Genomic DNA, 22,697 nt, shown 5'->3' on the forward strand with positions numbered 1-22,697 from the left:
TTAGTGTAGAGTTTGTAAAACTTAACGCATGAAGTAAAAAGTATTCATTTATCAACTGAGAAAAACATTATTCTTTTGTGTATAACCAATAACTAAGAAGAGTAGGAAAAGTGCAAGCAGTGCAATTCTGGAATCTTTCTACAGTGTCTTATTCCCAACTTCCTTTTTCCTGCCTCCAAGAACTTTTCCCTGGTTTTACCTACTGCCTGCTGGAATGCTGCTGCCTATGGTCTTGTGCTCTGTTCCTTTTAAGTGTTTTTACTTCTTCACTCAAAAATGACAGCCACTTTCAATCTTAGAGTGTTCATCATTTGTCTTTCTATGATGATAAGAAGCTATAAGAGAGGACTTCTATTCAGAAAGTGAAGAAACTTAAGAATTCTGAAAGGAATATCTTGACATTCACTCTGAATGCCCATTGCTGAGCAATTCTTGATGTGAGCTTCTATCAGCCACCAAAATACCCCAGTCTGTACTCCAAAACAAATGCCTTTAAACTTTCTACTTGCTCAAGGTTTGCAAAGGTTTTTCGTAAGCATCCTTAAATTCTCCTCTTAGCAGCCTACAAATCCCACATTAAAAAGCTTTGTTGCTACATCCAGTGCACAGAAGAGATATTAGATTTATGATATGCTGCAGACATTGTTTATCATACAGATAAATCTTTATCTACTTTTGTAATCCCCTAATTTTTTTTGTTTGATATAGACACAATAAATTCATTGAAATAAGAACTTCCTTTTTAATTTCTGCTTTCACAGTGGTAATAATAGCTTATTGAATTAGTATGCTCCTAGGCTACATACAGATTATACAGCAACTAGTACTTCTATAATGCAGTGGCATTAATCCAGACTGATAAAGCGCAGGAACAACAAAAATTTAGTAAAATGTTACATGGCAACATCTTCCAATACAATTCAGAGGAGGAGTGAAAAAAATTCATCCTATGAATGCCTTCAAAATATTCCTACTTTATGAAAGCACACATTTCTTTTTCTAAGAGGAGAAAAATTATATATTTGTGACACACATTCACACGACACAAACATGCAGAATATACATACATGTATTTGTATAAAAGTCATAAAAGTTATAAAGAATGATTTTTTTTTTATGTATACATATGACAGAATAATTCAAGGTATGACACACCTGGGATAACTAAAGCAGTGCAATATATGTCACGTTTATTATGTCAGAAGTGTGAGGTAATCATATAATAAAGCGTGTCTTAACCCTACTATGTTTGTGCACAAAGAGATTAAAGCACCTCATTTTGTCTCTCTTCAAGGTAAATGCACTTAAGTAGACTTCCAAAAAATTCCTAGCTGTAAGAGAGGACTTCTGTTCAGAAAGTGAAGAAACTTAAGAATTCTGAAAGGAAACAATATTAGAAAGTGTGTTTCTTCAAGGTGTTCTTCACTGTAAAAAAGGTCTCAAAATAATACATGAGGAGCCATTGCTGACTTCGTTATCCATTTCATTGAACATTCCTGTTTCAAATAATTTCAGCAAAGGTAAAAATGCACAAAATCTTGTCTAGACCTAGTCTTGCAAATTAAGGTTACACTTCTGTTAGGGATGGAAATTTTCTTCTTCCCACGTTTCTTAAAGTACAAGTGAAGTCAAATTACAGGACTGAATACTGTTGTATAGTCACTTACATATGTATATCACTCAAGTCACCAACAAATTTATACCCACAAGAAAATTAGAACACCTGCTTTTACTACATAATTTACAAAGTGGAACAAAGTAAGTTCCTTTCATTTAGCTGTGCAGGTTTTTTTCAGCATCAACAGCTGATGTTCACTTTTTACTTTCTAATATCTTCAATTAATATGAAGAGTGATAAGTAGCAGATTTCTGAGAAGGCATTAACTGCAAATTTAGTTCTGATATTTCCCATGCTACTCATACTGTATTCAAAAGACATAATTCACATTTCATTTTTGGAAAAAAAATCAAGGAAGATAGCTCACCATCTTCAGGAATGGAGTTGCTGTGTCATAATCATAAGCATTCTTGTCCTTTAGGATAAGAATATGAACAGAGTCAATTATCACTTTCTTCAAGTTCATTATTGAATGGAAAAGCCTGTTAAGACATTTAAAGTCTTGGTTAGTTTTCAGTTGTTTTTATTCACTGTGGCAACTTAAGAGCTCAAGAATATGATTTGCAGAAAAATAAATAAAATTTTTAACATCAATATAGCATAAAATTAAGATTAGCTAGTCGCAATGGGTGACCAGCCTGAAAAATGTAGAAATATTCTGAATTTCACAATATTCATTCTGGCATACTAAAAGTAAGGTACATCATCTCCTGTCTGCTTTGTAACAACAAGTGTGTCCTCAGAATACCAAGTACTTTTTCAAAATGTGAAGCTTAGAAAAGTTTGCAATTTGTATATTTGATTTTCAGTATCTATAGTGGAGACAAGCCTGAAACACTGGTCACAGAGTCAAGATTGTGTTTATACAACATTAAGAGAACAATCAGAAACACAAAAAATATGAACTATAAACTATATAAACTACCATGATTTCCATTGTTACAATTCACACAATGTTTAGAAATTTCTAAATACAGACAGCTGTATAATTTTATTTGTAAAGAGAAAAAAACCCTTTCTTTTACTTTCTCATAACCAACTCCATTGTGAACTCTTGATTTACTAAATTAAAAATATGGATTTTAAAAACAGTTGTAATGAAATAGTTTTAAAAGAGAAAGAGTATTTTAGATGCATTTAAAACAATTACTTATTTAATGAACATGCTGTAGCATCAGTCTACCATTATCACCTCAATTAATCAAATTTATTAGTTCTTAACATTCCAATATGCTACCATAGTGTGAACAAACCCATAATTAAAGCATGTGCATACACAGACATCCACATATCCTGCAATCTTCTTCAAAAAATTCTAAGGAGGTAGCAGTATAATTTCTCAACACTGGGAAATACCCACCAGATGCAATAACAGTAGACAATGACAGACAAGTGAAGTAGAAGACTGTCAAAATGAAAAAGATTTCCCTCATTTAAGAAAGGTAGGCTGCAGAGGGTGTGAGATTTTCCAAGGAATATATGTTAAAAGTAGCACATCTTTGATTATTGCTTAGGACAGACAAATATAGTAAGTTCTCCTATATGGCAGTTACTGCAGAAGATTTTAAGATGTAAGGAAATCTCAGTAACATGTCTACCTTTTGAAACATCAAAATTTTGTCTGGACATCAAATTCTTACTAGGGCTTGAAAAATGTTTCATAAATGAAGAGCATGGGTAATCAAATCCATTCCTCATGGAGAACACTATACTGTCAGTGGATTATGTTGCTATATCAAAACTGTATGTCTGAAATAAACTTCAGTTCTAAAAATTCAAAAGGAAATTAATATTTACGGTTATGTACTTATAATAAATTACCTGGTGCCATAATCCACAACAACCCAATCTTTTGCTGTTCCTGTGATAGCATCATGGTGCTGGAAGAGCCCAAGGTTCCTCCTAGCTTCTGTCAGCAATTTATAGTCATCCACAGAAGGAAATTGACTCATCCTCTCAGATTTACTGGACTGTACTAAAGCCAAGGAGTAGAGAACTTCAGCTGCTCTGGAATTGTAGAGAATAATCAAGTATTTATATAAGGTTAAAATGTAAAAAACAATATACATTTATCTAAAGAATGAACTGTAATAGTTCCATAAATCCTTTAAAAACTTGTTCTTGCACATTTTAGGCTGTTTCTAGCTTCACACAGTAGCTTCCAGCAAGACTTCTGTGATGGAAAATGGAGCTTTAAAATAAAAATATGACAGTGCAAATTGAAATACACATTCATAAATGTATGAGGTATACAGATTTGGTCTTAAAACTTCACAGTATGGATGGACTGCCTTAAAAGAAACATCCATTTAAAAAAATAACTTATTAATCAAATAAAATTGCCTTAAATAATTAATTTGTACCCTATCTAATATCTATTTTGCCATTTGCGCTTTAAGCAAACTAAATTCTTCTAAGGGCTTAAGCACTTCATTAATCTGCTCACTATACATTCACCTGAATAGAGAGAACACTGGATTCCAAAACCCTTATATTGAACAGAATGCAGAGTCTTTCTCTTCTATATCTGTTGCAAAAGCCTAGCACTAAAATATTATCACTAGATTCTCACTTGCTTTATGAAAATCTAAATTTATTTTACAAAAAATATCCTCATAATTGCCAGTTATTATGGATATTTGACTAACAAAAATGCCTGCATAAATTCTGGGAGAACATCTGTTAACTTTTTTCCCCGTCTTTTTTCCTAAAATGTTACAGTTCTATTTTTGCAAATCTGAAAAGTTTTTTTCAGATTATTTTTCAAAATTTATGAAAGGTTAATGAATGTTTCTCAGCTTGAAACAACAAATATGATACAGGCTAATGTAACAATAAAATATTTTATGGTAATGCAAACTTCTAGGCATGCAAGTATTAAATTAAAAAAAAAAAAAAAAGGCTAATAAGAGAACTCTTTCATTTGCCCAAGTCACCAGTGAGTCCATGTGTTCAATTTTGAACTAGGCACAACAAAAACAATTAACAAAACCCCTTTAGTTTTTCACACTATGCATGGTATTATTTGCTAACATGAAAATTGCTTTGGATTCAGTCTTCATCTTTATGCAACACATAGGTGCCAGTTATGTAACAACTGCAACTTTCACATACCAAATTAAACTGAAAGGTGCACTGTACATGTAACAGCCTAAACCATTTTCATATTTTCAATATTTCAGGAACAGGATGAAATAGGTAACGGTTAGGTAACGGTTCAGAAGCTACACACAAAATCAAGGTGTTAAAAAGTTATAATTACTAGTGCTAGATTAACTTTAATCACTGTAATATGTTGCTTAGTGCAAATTCCTACTTCTATGCATCCCTCCTACTTTGTCCTGTTGCAGCTTAATTTGAAAGAAAAATGAAAATATTTTAGTTGAAAAAAGGCACATTCATCTAGTCAATAAATCCTGTCTGACGGCATTTTACATTTTTTAAATAAATTGAGCTACCCACGAAACACTGGCCTGACTGCAGCTATGAAGAAAGAACAACATATTTTAGTTCTCAGTTCTACAGGTAAGATTTCCTTCCCACAACCAACACCAATTTAATTTTCTTTTTTATTAGTTGCTCAGTTGCAGAATTTACCTTTCACGTCTCAGTATTTTTCCAAACACTGGAATGGTTCAATGGTCAAAGATGAAAGACACTCAGAAATACAATATTGTATTAGAGAACACTTCAGCTTATACGTAGGGATCTCTCTAATACCTTTCCATAAAAGCTGCATAAAGCCTTGGTGTTCTCACCTCCGGTTCAAACTACTGCAGACGACCTAAAATAGTTTTCACTAGTTTTCCACTTTATGGTAATTTGTAGAATCTCTCCCTGTAGGACACTGCAAATACACCAAAATTTGCTTCACTGATTTGTCAAGGCCTACACTAGCTTACATTTAGGTCCAGTTTATATTTAACCTACATAAATAATTTTTCTAAGAGATTTTGAATTCTCAAGATTTAGTATTTTCTATCCATCTGTACAGTTAGAAGTATCACTGTAGTGTTCATCTTCTGAATTACTTCAACAATTTTTTTCAGATTTACTGTAATTTTTCCCTGTTTACATCAGTAACTAATAAAACCACAGATTGTGTCCCTAACTTGTCCCAAACTATGCTGTTGTTCTATGTTGTTCTTTTAATTATATTTTCATTATATTAAATAAACTCCTGGTCACATTTTTCATCATCCTTTAAACTACTTTGATCCATCCATCTCTCACTTAAGATTAAAAAGTCTATAGTGTCTCAAATCAATGCCATTGCCCGTTATAAAATCCTTACGCTTTCTTACACTTCTTTACTACACAAACTCAAAACTCTGTTCAAAAAGTAAAAACCTAAAGAACAAACTCTTTTCTAGCATAAATGGTTAGTTTTTGTATTAGGTCCTGGGGCTGAACGCTATTTCCTGGCTATTAAGTAACACTGAAATACCACTTAATTCTGGTACTGCTGGAATTTAAAAGCACTGGACCTTGGTAAAAGACACACACACATATATCTACCTCTTGTTCATGGTTCATTCCCTCACAAATATATACATACATCAGATAGATAGACATATGGTAGCTCAAAAATACTATGGCAAAATTAATCATGAGGTTGAGGATTAAATATGATACTACTGTATGTTGTTTGACTTTAAAGAAATAACAATGAAAAAAAGACAAAATCCCTAATTCTGCTGTTGTCACAGCTATTGTGACATTTGTTAAGATTCTTATGGTTTCTGAAAACGAAACTGACCAAAAAACCTGATATTAAAATGATGAGAACACATCTGTACACACTGTTCTTACTTGTTATTTACAGAGGATAATGAAGAATGAAAAAATTCCCAAGTACTTTTTTAAACTATGCTTTGTTTTAATACATAAAAACATTGAGAGTTTAGTGTTTTTTCAGAGATTAATTACCTATACTTTTTTCAGAAGTTAAAGGCAATTGAAATGAAGGAATCTCTTCAACAGTGTAAAGTTTTAAATACTACAAATAAAGTTACACAAAATTTTCTGCAATCTAAGTAATAAAAACATAAAAAAAGACAAAAAAATAAACACGTCTAAAAATCTTTAAAAAATAGACTGCGATGAAGCTGAAAAAAATTAAATCCTTGGTGCATTTTAAGAAACAGAAAGGAAATTATGGAAATCAAAACTATGAAGGAACAATTAACTAGATAATTCAATTTACAAGAATATCATCTGTCCTGCTCTTCCTGCTCTCTTCTACATCTTGTCTTTTCCAACAGCAGCATTAAACACAGTTTTCACTGAAAATTAAAGATTCCAGTGATGAATCATCCATTTTACTACAGTAAAAACTGGATTCCTTGGAAGAAATAAACCAAGTTTTGTTAGATACAGTTTCTCTTAAGAAAGGTATTTGTATCCGCCTCCAAAACACTAGTTTCTATGCTCGCAAAATGCTGCTTTCCACACCTCTCTTGCTCCTTCCACTACTGCAGCATCCATTACAGCAAAAAAATTGTAATCCTTAAGGAAGGTAATACATGAAATGTTCAGTTTACATCATACCCATCTGCCCTAGATTTCCTTCTGGACCTTGAAAACACAGTTAAATCATCTTATGTCTGCTACAAGGGAGAACCACTTAAACACTTCATTACTAAAATTCATCAACAGTTTTTTTCTTTAAAGAAAGTGCAGACAGTTTTCAGAAGAACTGTAATCTGAGGTCACTTGGTACACAAGATTCCTGGCTGTTTCTCAGCTTCCTCTAAGAGCCCTTGTAAAATTCACACCTTTGCACTTCTCTCCTAAGAAGTTCACACTATAGCCATAATTCCTTGCTTTGTTTTGCTTGTGTGTGTGGCTTTTGCTTTCCCTATTAAACTGCCTCTGTCTCAATTCACGAGTTTTGTAGCTTTTACCCTTCCAATTCTCTCTAAGAGAATTCCAACAACTCCCTGCTGGAGGGGAATAAATGAGGGGCTGCCTGGGGCTGGGCTGGGGTTAAACCACAATATTTACACAACTCTCCTATGTGCCAAGAAACACATTATAAATGTACTGGATGGTAGTATTTACCGTATGTAGGATTCCAAGACTCTGTCCAGGCGTTTATAGAAGGGTCGTGATGTAAAGTACCCACTCCAGTAATGATGATCTCTGTCTGCATAGGTGAAGAAGTCTCCACTTAAAATAGGAAAAAATGAATTGCTGCTCTTTTCACCCAAATTGCTTTCTTTACGCAGAGCTTCAAAGTAATCAGATAAAGTTCCAAACTGGGCCTGAATGAAAATTAAAATTACTGTAACAAGGTTCCATTTTCATTATGCAGAAATACAAAGAGAATGAATATGCCTGGTTCCATATACATTTCAGAAACACGCCACTCTTCCAGCAGATTTATAGCAGAAAACCTATCCTAAAAATCTTTAAAGTTCCCCTGCACACTTTTCAGACAAAGTGGATAACCTTTCAAAACTCAGTACAAGAAGTACTTTCAGAAAAGCATTTCAGCTCAGCACAAGAAAGAGATGGAACTGTTGGAGCATATCTAGAGAAGAGTCACAAAATGATCAGAGAAGCACCTCCCCTATGAGGAAAAGCTGAGAGAGGTGTGGTTATTCAGCCTTACTACAGCCTTTGAGCACAGAAAGAGGCCTTACAAGAAAGATGGGGACAGGCTTTTTAGTCTTCTTGTGCTAAAAAAAGAGAAAATGGTTTTAAACTAAAAGAGGGTAGATTCGGACTAGATATAAAGCCAACTTTTAATATTAAGGCAGTGATACACACAAGATGCCCAGGAAGGCTGTGGATGCCCCATCTCTGGAAACATTCAAGACTGGATTGGATGGGACTCTGGGCAATCTGGTCTAATTGCAGATGTCTCTGCTCATTACAGGGCAGTTGGACGAGACAGCTTTAAAGGTCCCCTGCAACCAAAACCATTCTACCATCAAATTCATGAAATGTGATTTTTTAAAAATATAAATAGATATATAAAATAATATCTAAATGTCAAGAAATAAGCATGATTTCATGTCTTATAAGTCTTATAAGTCAGCTAAGTAATACCTCAATATTACCCAAGTAGCTGTCTGGACACAATAAGAAACTTAATATAATGCAACAAAAGCACAGTTCTCCTCATCTTGTGTTCCAAAAATTAACTCTCCTGTGCTCCAGATCTTGCTTAACCCAAGATGAGTGTTGATAAAAAAAAAAAAAAATTAGCATTTGCTTTTAGAAGCTGGTTCTTTTAACTCTATACAAAGAAATTGCATTTAGAGATGTAACATGTGGGAGTAAAAAAAAAAATTCATTATCTTCTGGTCATTTTTAAAAATGCTCAGACACAGCAATAGCAGAGCTTTACAGGGTAGGTCAAATAATGGTATCCTCAAGCTTCAGGGGCACAACAACAACAAAAAAAAGACCGATATCAATGTTGTTAGTATTGAGAAATGTTGGTAAAGAAGGTATAGATGGCAAACTGGATTTTGAATGAAAGTGGGAAAAAAAATAATGGAAGCTGGAACAGCACAGATCACATTATGTTACCAGAAGTATCCTCACCATAAACTGTAATGATAATATCAAGTAACTTTTTTTCCTATTACTATTATTAACGACAAGCATACAATGTAGCATGCTCCAATTCACAACCCCCAAATGAAATTTTAGTAAAAATCTTTTAAATGTGATTTGGATTATAAGGACTATCAGACTATCACTGTGACAACAAAACCACACTTTTTAATCATTTAAAAATTCCCAAACACTTTCACTTCACAGTTATTCAGATCATATAAGTATTTGTTAGGTGGATACAATATGGTAACTTGCCACTTTAAATGGCAGTAATGCAGAGACAGATAAATATTGCCCTGAAGTCCCACCAGCAGTAAACCTTGCCTTATCAGGGATTTCTAGGACAGTTGGTCTTTTCCCTCACTATCACAGGCACCTACAAGAAGAAAACAAAAACCAAAAGCAATACACCATGAGAAGACACAGAGATGATCTCACTTCTGCATTGAATGAGAGGAGTAAAACCTCACCAAAGGGAGTATCAAAGTCAGGTGAATGGAAACAGTGAAATAACTTGGTAGACTCTATTACTGGCATACAAAAAGACTCAGCTTAATTTATGTATAATAGATGCAAAGGAGATCTCTGAATGGAGATTGAATTCCTCAAGAGTAAAATAGGTATGTTTTACAGTGATGTACCACATACTTTTAGAACAGAATGGTGGCTGGCAGGAGAATCTCAATGCTAACAGACATATCCACTAAATAAACATCACAAAGAGCTGTCTGAAAGAGTAATCTCTCTTCAGATCAGAAAGGCAGAGTAGGCACTCCCTTGTGTAAGCAGTAATATCGCAGGCATTTCAGCACTGCAGGAAGAAATGTGAACTCTTCCTTTATATAATCTAGCTTCTTACATAGCTGAGCACGATCTGTTACACAAAATCAGACAACTGAAAAAAAAAAAAGCCCCTAACCAACAGGCAACAAACAAGAAAGAGAAAAGAAACAACAATAAAAAGTACAAAAACAGAGAGAGAAAAACCCTAAGTAACTGAATAAATTGAAAAGGAGAAATCTTCTGATGGCAGCAGTGCTCCAGCTGATCAAAATACCCCAGATATGAAGTGGCAGACCCAGATGATTTCATATCTTTTTGTCTGGGTATTAAAAACAAGAAAAAGGGTCGGGTATTTCCATGAGGGAACCAAGGGTTAATGTGATTCCTAAGACATTACTCCAGATAGACACACCTAGCCTATGATGAAGAGTGCTAGAATCCCTGACAATGGGCTAAGCAGAATGTTTCAGAAAAAGGAACTTTGAGATGTCTCAGGACAGCACTGGTCCTTGAATAATGAGTTCATAGGTAGAGCCTTCAGTTTTTGCCCCAGAGACAAAACCATCCAGCCCAGGTTAGTAAGAACTATGGAATTTTGGTTGCTGTTAGTATCCACAGAGTACCTGCACAATACATGCATTATTGACAGGAGTAAAGCTAGTGATAGCAGCAAGTTAAAGTTTTAAAAGACGGGCTTTAGATTTAAAAAGTTTGAAGAGTATTCTCCAGGTCTGTCTCCTACCACTAAGATGTATCAGTTCTTCATCATACATCATGTCACCCACATCCCATCGGAAACATCCAACATCCAGTTTTCAAATAAGATATAATCCCAAGAAATCATCTTTCTAATGCAATATACAAGTCCAGAAGTCAGAAGGAGCCAATAACCTATTACAGGCACTGCTCAACTGCACAGTTGGAAGAATCAGGGGAGGTCTCAGAAAAGGTAAGGAAAAACAGATGCATGTACAAACCATATGAAAGACACCAGACCAGGTTTAAAAAAACCCCTAAATGTGAAAGCAGCAGCAGTGCTCCCTCAAGTGATACTCAGAAAGTCCAAGGTTGTGGTCCCCCATTTGTTATTGCCATGCTGAAAGGTGATGAAATGTTGTCTGAATATAGAGGACATCTATAGTACAAGAAGTATCTAGGGCCATCAACTTACACATTAGAGTGCATGAATGTGTGTTTTAACTCTCACACATAATAGCTGATTTGAGGTGGTATCTCATCTGATAACTGTGTTAGTACACTCAGTCCTTTACTAGCCAGGTCAGTCTCACATTTTATTGTATTCAACAACATGTGCCAGCAACGGCACCTCTTAGGATTTTTTTTGTTTCTTTTGGGATGTAAAACTAAGAGGACCCAAATAAAGCAGCCAAATCTGCTTTAACTTCTAATAAGAAAACACAATAGTTTTAAGTAACAAAGCTTGTGAGTCTTAACTAACAATGCCTGAAGCCAGTGAAAACAGGAGCTTTAAGAAAACATTAAACCTAATAGCTGTCCTCTAAATTGATCTAGTTTGGAAACTATGTATATTTTTCAAGCTGGTATTATTAAAAGCCAAGTTTTTGTTTTGTGGGAGAGAAGGTAGTAAAGGTAAAAAAATGTAAGCTAACAAGACATACCAATCTGCTGTTAAACAATATATAAAGTTTCACAGTTGAAAAAAGATCGCAAACCTAACCACAAATATCTTCCCATGAAGAATCTCAGAATATTGGGACACCGTGTTTTCTCCACAAACCAGAAAATGTGTTGTAGTTACCTTAACATGCCAATCAGGACGAGAATTCATATAATCAAACAGCTTCTGATAATTCTGGTACTGCTGATCCCATTCTGAGCTCTCGACATAGCGGAAATCATCCCCGAGTGGAGCCAACAGGACTTTTGTACGGAAAAGTTTTGACTTCTTCCTGTATTGATCTAATATCATCCAAGCCCTTGAGGAGGGAAAAAGAGTAGAATGATTCAGATGACAGAGGAAGAAAAGCCAGCATTTGGCAAGACAATTCTTAAAAATCAAGTTGTGTATTAGTATGACCCTAAACAAGATATACCAATCTCTGTTATCCCACTTTGTAACAAAAAGCTGGATGCAATTCCCCCTCACTGGGACACCATATTCAACCTAATATTATTGCAAACACCATGTTAATTAAATCCTTCAATAGCTTATCAACCTTCATCTCAAGCAGTAGGGCAGTCTGGATCAATTCGTGCTTGTGCCAAAACTAACTTACAGCTCAAATTATGTTCACTTGCTTTATATTTAGATAACAATCCTAATCCTATCCAGCCCCTATTTACAATAATAAGCAAGCTCTTCTCAACCCCTCTGGTACCTTCCTTTGATACTTTGCTTCATATCTTCATGTCCTTGACAGAAAAATTGCCCATAAATTAATCTCTGCGGAACTCCAGCCTTGAAAAGGAAAAAAATAATTCAGGAGGAAGTTTGCTGCTAAAAATCATTGTTCTCCCTTCAGCCAACTTGTTACATGTCTTAGAGCCATCCCTCTTGAATCTTTGAATCCTGAAAAATTAAACCCGCTGCTTTTATGCTTTTGGCCTTAAAAAACAAACAAAACAAAACCAGCCACAAACCAAATACTCACACATGCACACAGAGAAAACACTGCAGAATTATCCTTTGGCACCTACTAATTCTAGGACGGGTGAGCTATCAGTTCCACAGCAGCAATATATTAAGAGTCACAAGTCTGATGTCTAAGTTACTGAAAAAGTCCATTTTCAACTCTCCCCCTCCAAGTCATAATCATTATCAACATCTTCAGATGCTGATACCTTCTAATTAAAATTATGTAAATAATTCTCATAGGAAATACAAACCATAGCAACATATTTAAGAAAACAGGAATACAAATTTCAATGCTTTAAAGAGAAAATGTCAGAAAATTTAGATGTTAACAAGTTTTTTTTTCTACGTGTCTTTTTAATAGATGATCTAGGCAAAACCATCCTTCAACTCACACTCTTGAAGAATTACTACATAAACATTTACGCAAAAATTTTAGCCCTATGTATTTGAACCCCTATTTCTTTGAACAGCATGTCAGGGCTTACTTATTTATCAGATTGCAGGAGTACTGTGTAAATACAAGGTCTAACTGTATTCTGGAGGAAGAGGCCACAACATTAACTTTAGTTAAGGATCTACAGAGTTCTAATGAAACTAGAATTTACCCAACTAGTGGCTTCCCCCTGTCCCCTGTCTATTAGTGGATTTATAGCTCAGATTACCAATCAATACTTTCCGTGACTTTTAACAGGTTGTAAGATTTAAACACAAAAGCTTCCTCACCACCAAGCTACCAGAACAATTGGCACAAAACAGGACTCGGCAATGCTTCCTTCTAAGGAGCCAGTCTAACTCATATTTTTCACATGTGGGCTATGGTTGAAAACATATTCAGTATTGAGCCTCTTGAAAAATACAGGTTACAGTTCACAGGATATTTGGCTTTGACATCTCTCTTGAAAGTCCTCCTCTAGCTTCCTCTCAAATATACTACAAAAGTCATCACTATTGCTGCTCTCCCTTTCTCAAAGTACTGATAACTGTGGGATTATTACATGTTTTTAAAGGGACTGCAGAATCTTCCTCCACTGCAAACTACTTTCAATTGCAAAACCAGAACATCAGCAAGCGAAGAACATCAATTGAGGTATATCCTTCTAAGTTTCTCTAAAATAACTTCCTAAATCATTAATTCATACAGGAGTGAGAAAATGCCAGTAGGAAGCCCCAGACAGACCACAGTGAAGAAAAAAAAACCACCTCTGGAGAAAAAGAAGATTCTACTGAGTCCCACCAATTTCTTCCCTTTATTGTTCCCCAGTGAAACAGAATTAAATATATTTTGATATGTTTATCCTGCCTACCTGAATGAAAATTTGAAAACCAAGTGGGAGATCAGCCATGATAAATTTTTTGTTTTCAAGCTTTCAGATTATCACTCAGTGCTTGAGACCTTTCACAAACAAAGTAAACCCTTTTGTACCACAATTGTGATATTTTAATGCAAAAAAATCCAAGTATTTGAGTACATACACATCAAAACAATAAACATGGCTGGTTTTGCCCCTCATTATGCTAAAGGAAGGGGAGCAATAGCCACCTGAGTTAGGCAATCACAAACATTAACCATGGATGCCACATGGCAGTGTAACTTCGAACACAAGTTGCACATTGTACAATGTGACCATAAAAAGTAAAAAGCTGAAGGGCAAAACTGGGCTCTTAAACAGTAGCTGGTGAAGGGGAAAGTCCATTCTCTGCTTCTGCTCTGAAGCACATAACTTGCAGAACAGATTCTCTCCTATTTCAATGCTTCGGGGAGAGAGCCACATACCAAAACAAACGCTGTTTCTACTAACAACTCATTTCCATTCAAGAGAAAAAAAAAACCCCAAAAAACCCAGAAAACAAACCCCAACAAAATACAACAACAGCTGTTTCTTCTTCCAAGTGTCAAAAGCTTCAGCATTCAAACGTATGGACAAGGATTCAGCCCCAAATCAGGGCAATTCCAACAGTAGTCTTTATAACCTAAGCCTTTATGAAGTATAATTAAACAAGTACAGGTTTTCAATTAGGCTGCTGCTTCATTCCTTCTTACCAAGTCGCAACTTAAGTGGCAAGGCAATGAAAAATCCAACAACTACTAGCCTGAAGTTTTCAACTCATCTTCTCTTTCATGTGTAAGTAAGGCCACAATAGTATTGAAATCAAAAGCAACAGTCCCAGATGAGTATTCAAGATCTCGATTTTACTAATAGTGTTGTAGTTTCAGCATTGAAGAGAGGTCAGTCATCTAAATGTGGTGTCTAAATTAAGCAACATTTTTCAAATTCATGAATCTCCTGTATTTTTCTAGTCTTAAAGCAATCAGACATAAGAGGCAGATTAATTAGTGTGCTGCAAACTTTTAACCTTGGAAAGTTTATGATGTAAAGATAGATTTTTCAGTTCTGAAATTCACAAATCTCCTCATCATAACAACTACAAACCACATTATTTTTATTAAAACATTATACAAAACAAAGGTCAGATCAATAAAGTTTTTGGTTGTCTACAATATTCCAACTTTCTGATAAAATACAAGAAGTGTTTTAGCATTCTCCATCAAAACATTACTTCCTGTGTTTTAGTAGATTTATTTGAAACGAAGCACGAAAGTATAGTTCCGGTGTTCCAAATGTGTTAGTTTTACTTTTCCCACAGGTATCATACAGCATATTGCTGTTTCAACTCCCTGTTAGACACTGAAACTGCTTTTATCTAAAAAAATCTGATGCAAAATATTACGTTTCAGAAACCATATTGAGATGACAATCTCTTCAACTTGATCATATGTTCACTCCATGCCTGCCCCATTTATCTTATTCTTTAATATGGTCTGACATTCGAAAACATATTTCTTTTACAAGATCTTATTTAGATTGTTATGCAAAGGTTGCATCTAGGAAGAGAAAGGTTAAGGATAATTAAAAACCAAGACCCTTTAAAAGACTATTCCAAGCAGACAATCTACTTTATATTTATAGCCTTTGTGTTTCAGGTATTTTTTAAACAAGCTGTTGCTCTTCTGCAAATATTTGTCTCAGCTAATTGAGATATATAGTCAAGATTTTTCTTTTTTACAACTTTGATTTAATGACATAAGAGCTTTCCTTCACTTTCAATAGGCACTATGAAAGGTATGTCACCATTTTTCTAATTTTCTCCTGTCAGCATCATCTTTCATTTCTCTACTTAAAAAAAAACAAACACTTTTTCCTATCATTCCACTTTCTACCTTAAAATACCACAATTGTAATTATTCTGTTTAATTTTGGTTTTATCATCAGTAACATTCTGTAATTGAATTTTTTAAGTGAAGTTTTCATGATGGTTGTCAAAATTTATACTAAGAAAAAATATGCATACTTGACATGTAGACAAGCAGTGCATTACCATCACATCATCACTTGAAAACTACAGCATCAAGGATCAAAAAATCACCCTGCTCTCCTGAATACATTTGTTATGCTCAGGAATTTGCACAAATTGTAAACAGCTACCTCAACTTCTAACTCTGGAAACCTGATACAGTTTGAAGCCAGAAGATAGCAACAGGACCATAGAATGCAACCATTTTCTGGAAAAACCTTTGGCAGTTTTACTTCCCTTTCTTTTCTTTTTCCTTTTATTCTTCCTTTACTCTCCCTCACCAGCTCTCTACCTCCACCCCCTGCCCCTGTCATCCAAAATCGAAAAGCAGTTTTGGAGAAGTCTAAATTTGATTCTTAACTGTGGCAAAACAACTCAGTGCTCCTATTAGAAAACTAAAACCAAAGTTAATAGGAATTTCCACCCTGGGCACAAAGAAATAGGAATCAGATTAACTTAACCTGTGTACTTCAGGAAATCCAGGCCACAGATTGCCAAGTTTTTCAAGGATATACCATGGGAAATATCCCACTGCTTGTAGTTACAGCACAGTACATTATGCTGCCGCTGATATTCCCCTTGCAGGGGACAGATCACTGTTCATAAAATTCACAAAAATCACAGTAAACCAATAACATGGCTACGAACATGGTTACAAATGTGTTCTGACTGTCATTCAGAGATTAACTCATGTATCATGAATAGAAAATTTTTTAAAATGCACCTTCTTTAACTATAAGTTTTCCTCTACTTTCACTGAGCGTTATGTTCCAAACTAAGGAGGAAACACTAGGTTATGTAATTGGTATTGTTTACCTATGACAAGCTTATTTTAAAAATTTGCACTGCTTTTGGCTGGGGTAGAGTCACAGTGGCCAGTATGGGGCTGTGGCTTGGATTTGCACTGATAACAGGGTTAACAATAAAGGGATGATTTTGTTATTTCTGAGCAGGAGTTGCACAGAGCCAAGGCCTCTCCTGCAGCTCAACCTGAGTGGAGCTGAGCTGCTCAGTGTGGTTAAGCCACAACAGAACTAAATTCACCAAGCTATGCCATATGTCATCTTTGACCAGCGTAAGTACATTTTTAAAAGTTATTTCCTTAAGAAGTATGCAAAAACTGTACCTGTGTTGAACATTTCCAGGATGAATGGCTTCTGGTGGAACTCTCCAAGGACAACTCACTCTTCCTCCAGGAAGCCGTTTGAAATCAAACTGGCAGCAGATTTTTGGATCCGGGCCACAAGTATGAGGAATATCATAGCTATAGAAAGGCATCATATGACAAAGAATATCTGTACTGGATCCCAAATCTGGAATTAAATAGAATAAAACTTTAAAATAAACCCTCTCAGATTTGCCAAAACTAAGTAATTTCCATGTTCTCAGTCCAAGGATTGCGCTAATAAATACCACATCAAGACAATTTCTTATTTTGAATATCCATAGCTTGAGTCTGCCTTTGTATGTTACTTGTGTGATAAATTACAATCAGTTTAGTTCACAAACTATTTGAAAAAGGTGATAGGCCTTAGGTTGCCTTTCCATTTATTTTTCTTTTTGCTGTTATGAAAACGATTCTTGCTTTAAACCAATGTACTCGGGCAGGCTGATGGCAACCCCCTACAGGATGCCTGCAAGCGGCATTTTGCCCAACCCCCACGGGACAGACACAAAAGGAATTTGACTCAGGGACCATAAAACCTCCCCCCCTGCCAAGAGTCCTGTGCGACCCCCACGGTGAGACCATCCCAGGAGGCCCAGTAACAACCACTCAACGCAGAGCACAACAGCCTAGACGACTCAGCAGCCAATCAAGGATTCATGAAGGGACGCCAATCAAGGCATACAGAGGGAGTGAGTTACTAAGGATTATAAAAGTTCGCTCTCTGCAAACCGCAGCGCGGTGCATAGAGGTATGCTTGAACCTCTGCCCGTCCAGCGCTGTCTTGACTGATATCTGCTTGCTTTTTTTTAATTAATAAATTCTTTAATTGGATATACGTCTCTGATTGGATAATGAGGCTCTATTTATAACAACTTGTATGTATACAGAGGGTAAAAACAGAGATACAACCAAGATTGGAATATTCTAGTCAAGCACCAACTGATTGAGAAAGACAGGAACAAATGTTAGGTGTGTTTTACCCAGATAAAACTCATGATTTTCAAAATTTAAGAGGTAAAAAATCACATCTTTTATACTTCGAGTGAATTAGAACGATTAAAAAAAAATCAAAACAAAACTAAGAAAATGCCAAACCAAAAGCCAACCACCTTGCTGTCACTGCCTCATTAGCACTGTATTTGAATTAGTTGAAATCTTGCATCTCATACACTTTATTTCCACATAGTAGGAAATAAAGGAGTAGGAGACAGATAAAAAAGTAAAAATGAAAAAAAAGACTTTTTCACCCTTTTTACTTTTCTTATGTATATTTGCAAGGAGTATGAGAGAACAGAAAAAACGTGAGAAGGTAAAAGCAAAAATGAAAGTAAAGAGAAAGGAAGATCAGCGGAACAATGGCAATAATATTCTTTTTATACTTAGCGCCTTTCCTAACTCACAGATAATCTCATTCCCCTTCTATTATTCAGAGGGGGAAAAAAAGAAGAAAAATTATCTTAAATTTAAGCTAGATGAAAGACTTTTTTTAAACAGAATTGCAACTTTAAAATTTTCAGGTCTAGACTCACTCTGCTAAATCTTGTCTGTAAATATTTCCATAGTACTTATTCAAGTTCTCTTCATATTTTTCATGTGTAAATTAACAAAATAAATTGACATAAAGGAAGAACACATACCCCAGTTCTGCCTCCAAAAAAATTCTAGTGTTTTTTGTGTTGCAAAATGTTTTTTAACTGAATAATGAACTCTCTGTATAAGCATATTGGAAAATCCTGTGCGCTTCAGAAGGTAGGCCATTGTTGGTGAAAGTCCAAATGGATCAACTGCCCATCCAGACTTTGGTTTTACTCCTGTTGACAAAAGAAAAAAAATAAAAAGGGAAGACAGTTTTATTTTCAACCAGAGAAAGCCATTCCAATAATTCAAATCAGTGCACTACAGATAACATTTCCAAGATGACATACCCAATTAAGTATTAAACCTGCTGCAGAACCCTGGAATTAATAAACTAGAATTAAACAGTGAAACAAGCAAACATATAAATCAAATATAAGTAAAGCATTCTAACAAAATAAAAAACTTTAAAATAGTACCCCTTTGCTACACTGTTTCAATTTTGCATGAAACATCTTTATTTGGAATTATTAATTAAATACAAATCCTCTTTCACTTAAAGTAGTTTACTGATGTTGCAATTGGAAAAGAAAGTTGAAAGAAAATTAATAGATGTGGATGGATTAATGCGGTAGCTTGTTGAAATTGCACTGTTATTTAAATACTGTTAATCTTTTTTGGCTTTGGAACTAAATTTTCTTTTTATTTATTGGTTTGGTGATCAATAGAATCTTGTTGATTAATACTCTCTTTTCACTGAATTTCTTGCTAGTAAATAAAGGAGCTACATCTAACTCTTCCTTTGGCATTAACATGCTTCCTTTGGCACTTTTTACTGTCTTTCCAAAAAAAACCACAGTAAGGAATGCATTACCCTTTTATTAGGTCTTCCCTTCCCCCTCCAATTATGTCAAGCTGTGTTTATGGAAATTGCAATCTAAGAAAAACAGTGAAACAGCTTTCCAAAATAATTTCAGTTATTGGAAGAAATAATGTCAATGTATTATTAAAATCACTGTACAAATATTTTCCATACAAAAAGGTTTATCTCTACTTACAGAACCAAACAAAAGAACAACCCAAAGCGAGCAAAACCATTCAGCCAACGTAACTGCAGTCAGTGATTCCGCAATTCTAATATTAATCTTTTTTTTTAAAGCCTTATAAAAGGGAAGCTAATGAATACAAAGCAGGCAGAATAGACCCAAACACATGAAAGAAGTATCAATTTTTAAATTATTTTAAGAATTTTGTCATTATTTTCAAAGACAGAAAAGACAATTGAAGACTGTTTGTGACATCAGACATGGGATCTAAAATTCAGCATGATCTATTGTTAATATTTGGTTATGCCAACATAATGTACATGTCTTACATTGATCAAGACAAAATGCTATGACATAAAATTGTTCAAATGCAATTTGTCCAGAACTTCTATCTGCAAGCAGGAATTGAAAATACCAGACTAAAGCCTACAGCTTCCTGTAAGTGATCTGATTTAATGTTTCAGGAAAGCAGAGTTAAGAGAGCCTTCTAAGTACCTCAGAAACAAATTTTAAAAAAATATTTTCTTACTGATTTCTTATACTAACATAGTTTAATTTTACATCAATATACATACCAAGGTTCTTTTCTAGCCACTGGTGTCCTTCTATCAGCTGGTCAATTAAAGCAAAATAATGAGCAGAAGCTTCATCAGGCATGACCCATCCTCCTGTCACTATTTCAAATTGTCCATCTTTTACTAACCTGAAAAATATGTAAATCATATTCAGAATCTTCCACACGAAAACACACTCTTAAAATCAATTTCTGTATACTCAACAGGCATTTACCAGCAATGTAAAGCCGAAATCTCAATTGTTTGTCCTACTTCCATCACTGGACTATATTTCTTTAATCAAATAGGGAAAAAATGAACTGTTGAACAGAGAAGTTTTTAATGCCCTTGTGCAATGAAAACCAGCTCTACTGCATGTGCCATATTAGATTTCTTTTAAGCAGCAAGAAGGCTGTTTCCTGAATAGATTACAAAAATAAGAATGTATGTGCCACAGCACTGAAGACCAACTGAGCAAGATGCCTAGACACTGCACATTTCAAGCACTACTAATATCTCCCCATCTTTGATCTAATATTCTTTTTAGAGTTTTAGAGAGCCGACAGATCTTCTAAGTTTATTGTATGTATAAAGGCTTCAGTACATCTCACTCATTAAAATGCCTTCTTGAAACAGGTCAGGATGACCCAATCTCTCTGTTTTCAGTGAACATAAGGACCACACTCCTGGCATCAGGTTGTCCCTACAGTTTCAGCACTTACATTGTACATCAGCATGGAAGTGTTCAATGAATTCAAGGAAAAAAACCACAGTGAGCTCATCAAAACTGAGTCACATCACAGACAATACCCACAAGAGCAATGAAAAACATGGAACAAAAATAATCTCAAGTGCAGCTTCTCCAAGTCTTACAGCAGCCTACCCAATACCTGACTCCTCTGAAGAGAGAACACGGTTCCCTAGTGACTATCATTTACTCTTCACTGTGTTCCAAGAGATATTTTTAATGTCAAAAAACCACATAGCTGTGCACAATACTCACACACTGAACATAATTTTTAAATAAGTAGTTTTCTACCTAGATCCCACGATTTCCAGCCTTACCTAATATTTGCAGCTGTGAAGATCTCACAGTCTTAATGCATACTGCAACACATGCATCTCAAAGAGGGTTGTGAGAAGGAGGCCATCACAAGGATGAGCTAAGAACTGCCAGATCCTGTCTTAAAGACAAGTGAAACAAAAGGGAAAAAATCCCCACTTTTTGAAAACTCTAAACTAGATCCTTACTTCAAGTTTATCCAAGCAGTCTGCTTCCTTATCTCAATGTCTAAGGAAACCTTTACTTCTATATTCCATTTTGACTTGTGATTTTAAAAATTACTAAGAAGAGCAAGGGTGTAGAGTATGTACTACTTTAACATTAAAGCAGCTGCACATTTATAAAAAAAAACCCCAAGTATTTAAACACAAAAAAAACCCTCATAAAAATGTAATAAAATCTTCATATGTGTTATAACAAGAAAAAAATTACCATATATAAATACCTAGTATGAAAGATTACATTTATTTTAGTGCAAATATCTTAGTGTGATTTCAAATAAAGATTATAATTACAACTCCATTACAATTTGAATGATATGTTCATGGTTGTACATGGAAAATTTTAGTCAAATTTTTAGGCAACCCAGTAATGTCTCCACTTCTCTAAGCAGATTTCTATTTTGCAACTGCAAAAAACCAAACCAAGCCCAAAAAGTCAGAACTGAAGCATTCAATTATTCTAGCAATTATGCATCACAAGTGAAATCTCAAGTTTACAGTTTAGTCAAATACACACAGTCACAAAATAAGATAGATGGAATAAGAGTTCAGTATTCAAACCTTTTAACAGCATCCTTTTTTTGGCTATCTATTCCGTCCCACCATTTTGAAAAATAAGAAATCTCAGACCATATAAATTTCCTTTGGTTGTCTTCTTGCAGTTTTATAACCATGTTATTTAAAATATGCTGTGTCTGATCTCTGAAGTAATCATCAAAAGTTTTCAGCCAACCTAGGAAAAAGAAAATATAAAATGAAGTCTCTTTAGAGAACTGGCTTCTTAGTCTCTTTAGTGAACAGTCTCTTAGAGGATCACCTTCTTTCCACTTCCCAGAAAAAGCTAAGTGAAGACTGTTCTTAAAAAGCTGAACTTGATGTGCCATGGATAGCTTGAAGTACTAAACTTCCAAGGAGTTTCTTTTTACAAAGTTTAGATGCTTTATTTACTAAACATATAAACATATGGATTATTATGCTTTCTATTTTCTAGTCTTCTGTGCATTGTGTAGTAGAAAGTTTGTTCAACAGAATACACGGATGCTAACAATTGTGCATCAATGAGATGCAAAGGAAAAAGAAATATTAACCACATAGTCAGACCTTACAGTCTTACATAAAATATTTA

At 34.8% G+C, this 22,697-nt stretch overlaps 1 protein-coding gene across 1 annotated transcript in view; it reads right to left on the reverse strand.

The window, feature by feature from the left end:
* Positions 1–22,697, reverse strand: part of MAN2A1 (mannosidase alpha class 2A member 1) — a 124,774-nt gene that overhangs the window by 61,979 nt on the left and 40,098 nt on the right. The window contains exons 4-11 of the mRNA XM_085043266.1: positions 22,133–22,304; positions 20,309–20,436; positions 18,750–18,923; positions 17,071–17,257; positions 11,754–11,931; positions 7,682–7,884; positions 3,440–3,625; positions 1,986–2,100 (exon numbers count right to left, since the gene is read on the reverse strand). Coding sequence (XP_084899392.1) covers positions 1,986–2,100; positions 3,440–3,625; positions 7,682–7,884; positions 11,754–11,931; positions 17,071–17,257; positions 18,750–18,923; positions 20,309–20,436; positions 22,133–22,304 — 1,343 coding nt within the window. The remainder of the gene's footprint in view (positions 1–1,985; positions 2,101–3,439; positions 3,626–7,681; positions 7,885–11,753; positions 11,932–17,070; positions 17,258–18,749; positions 18,924–20,308; positions 20,437–22,132; positions 22,305–22,697) is intronic.

This window comes from Lichenostomus cassidix, chromosome Z (genome assembly GCF_008360975.1).
Source record: "Lichenostomus cassidix isolate B80296 chromosome Z, HeHo_3.0, whole genome shotgun sequence".
Classification (NCBI taxonomy): Eukaryota; Metazoa; Chordata; class Aves; order Passeriformes; family Meliphagidae; genus Lichenostomus; species Lichenostomus cassidix.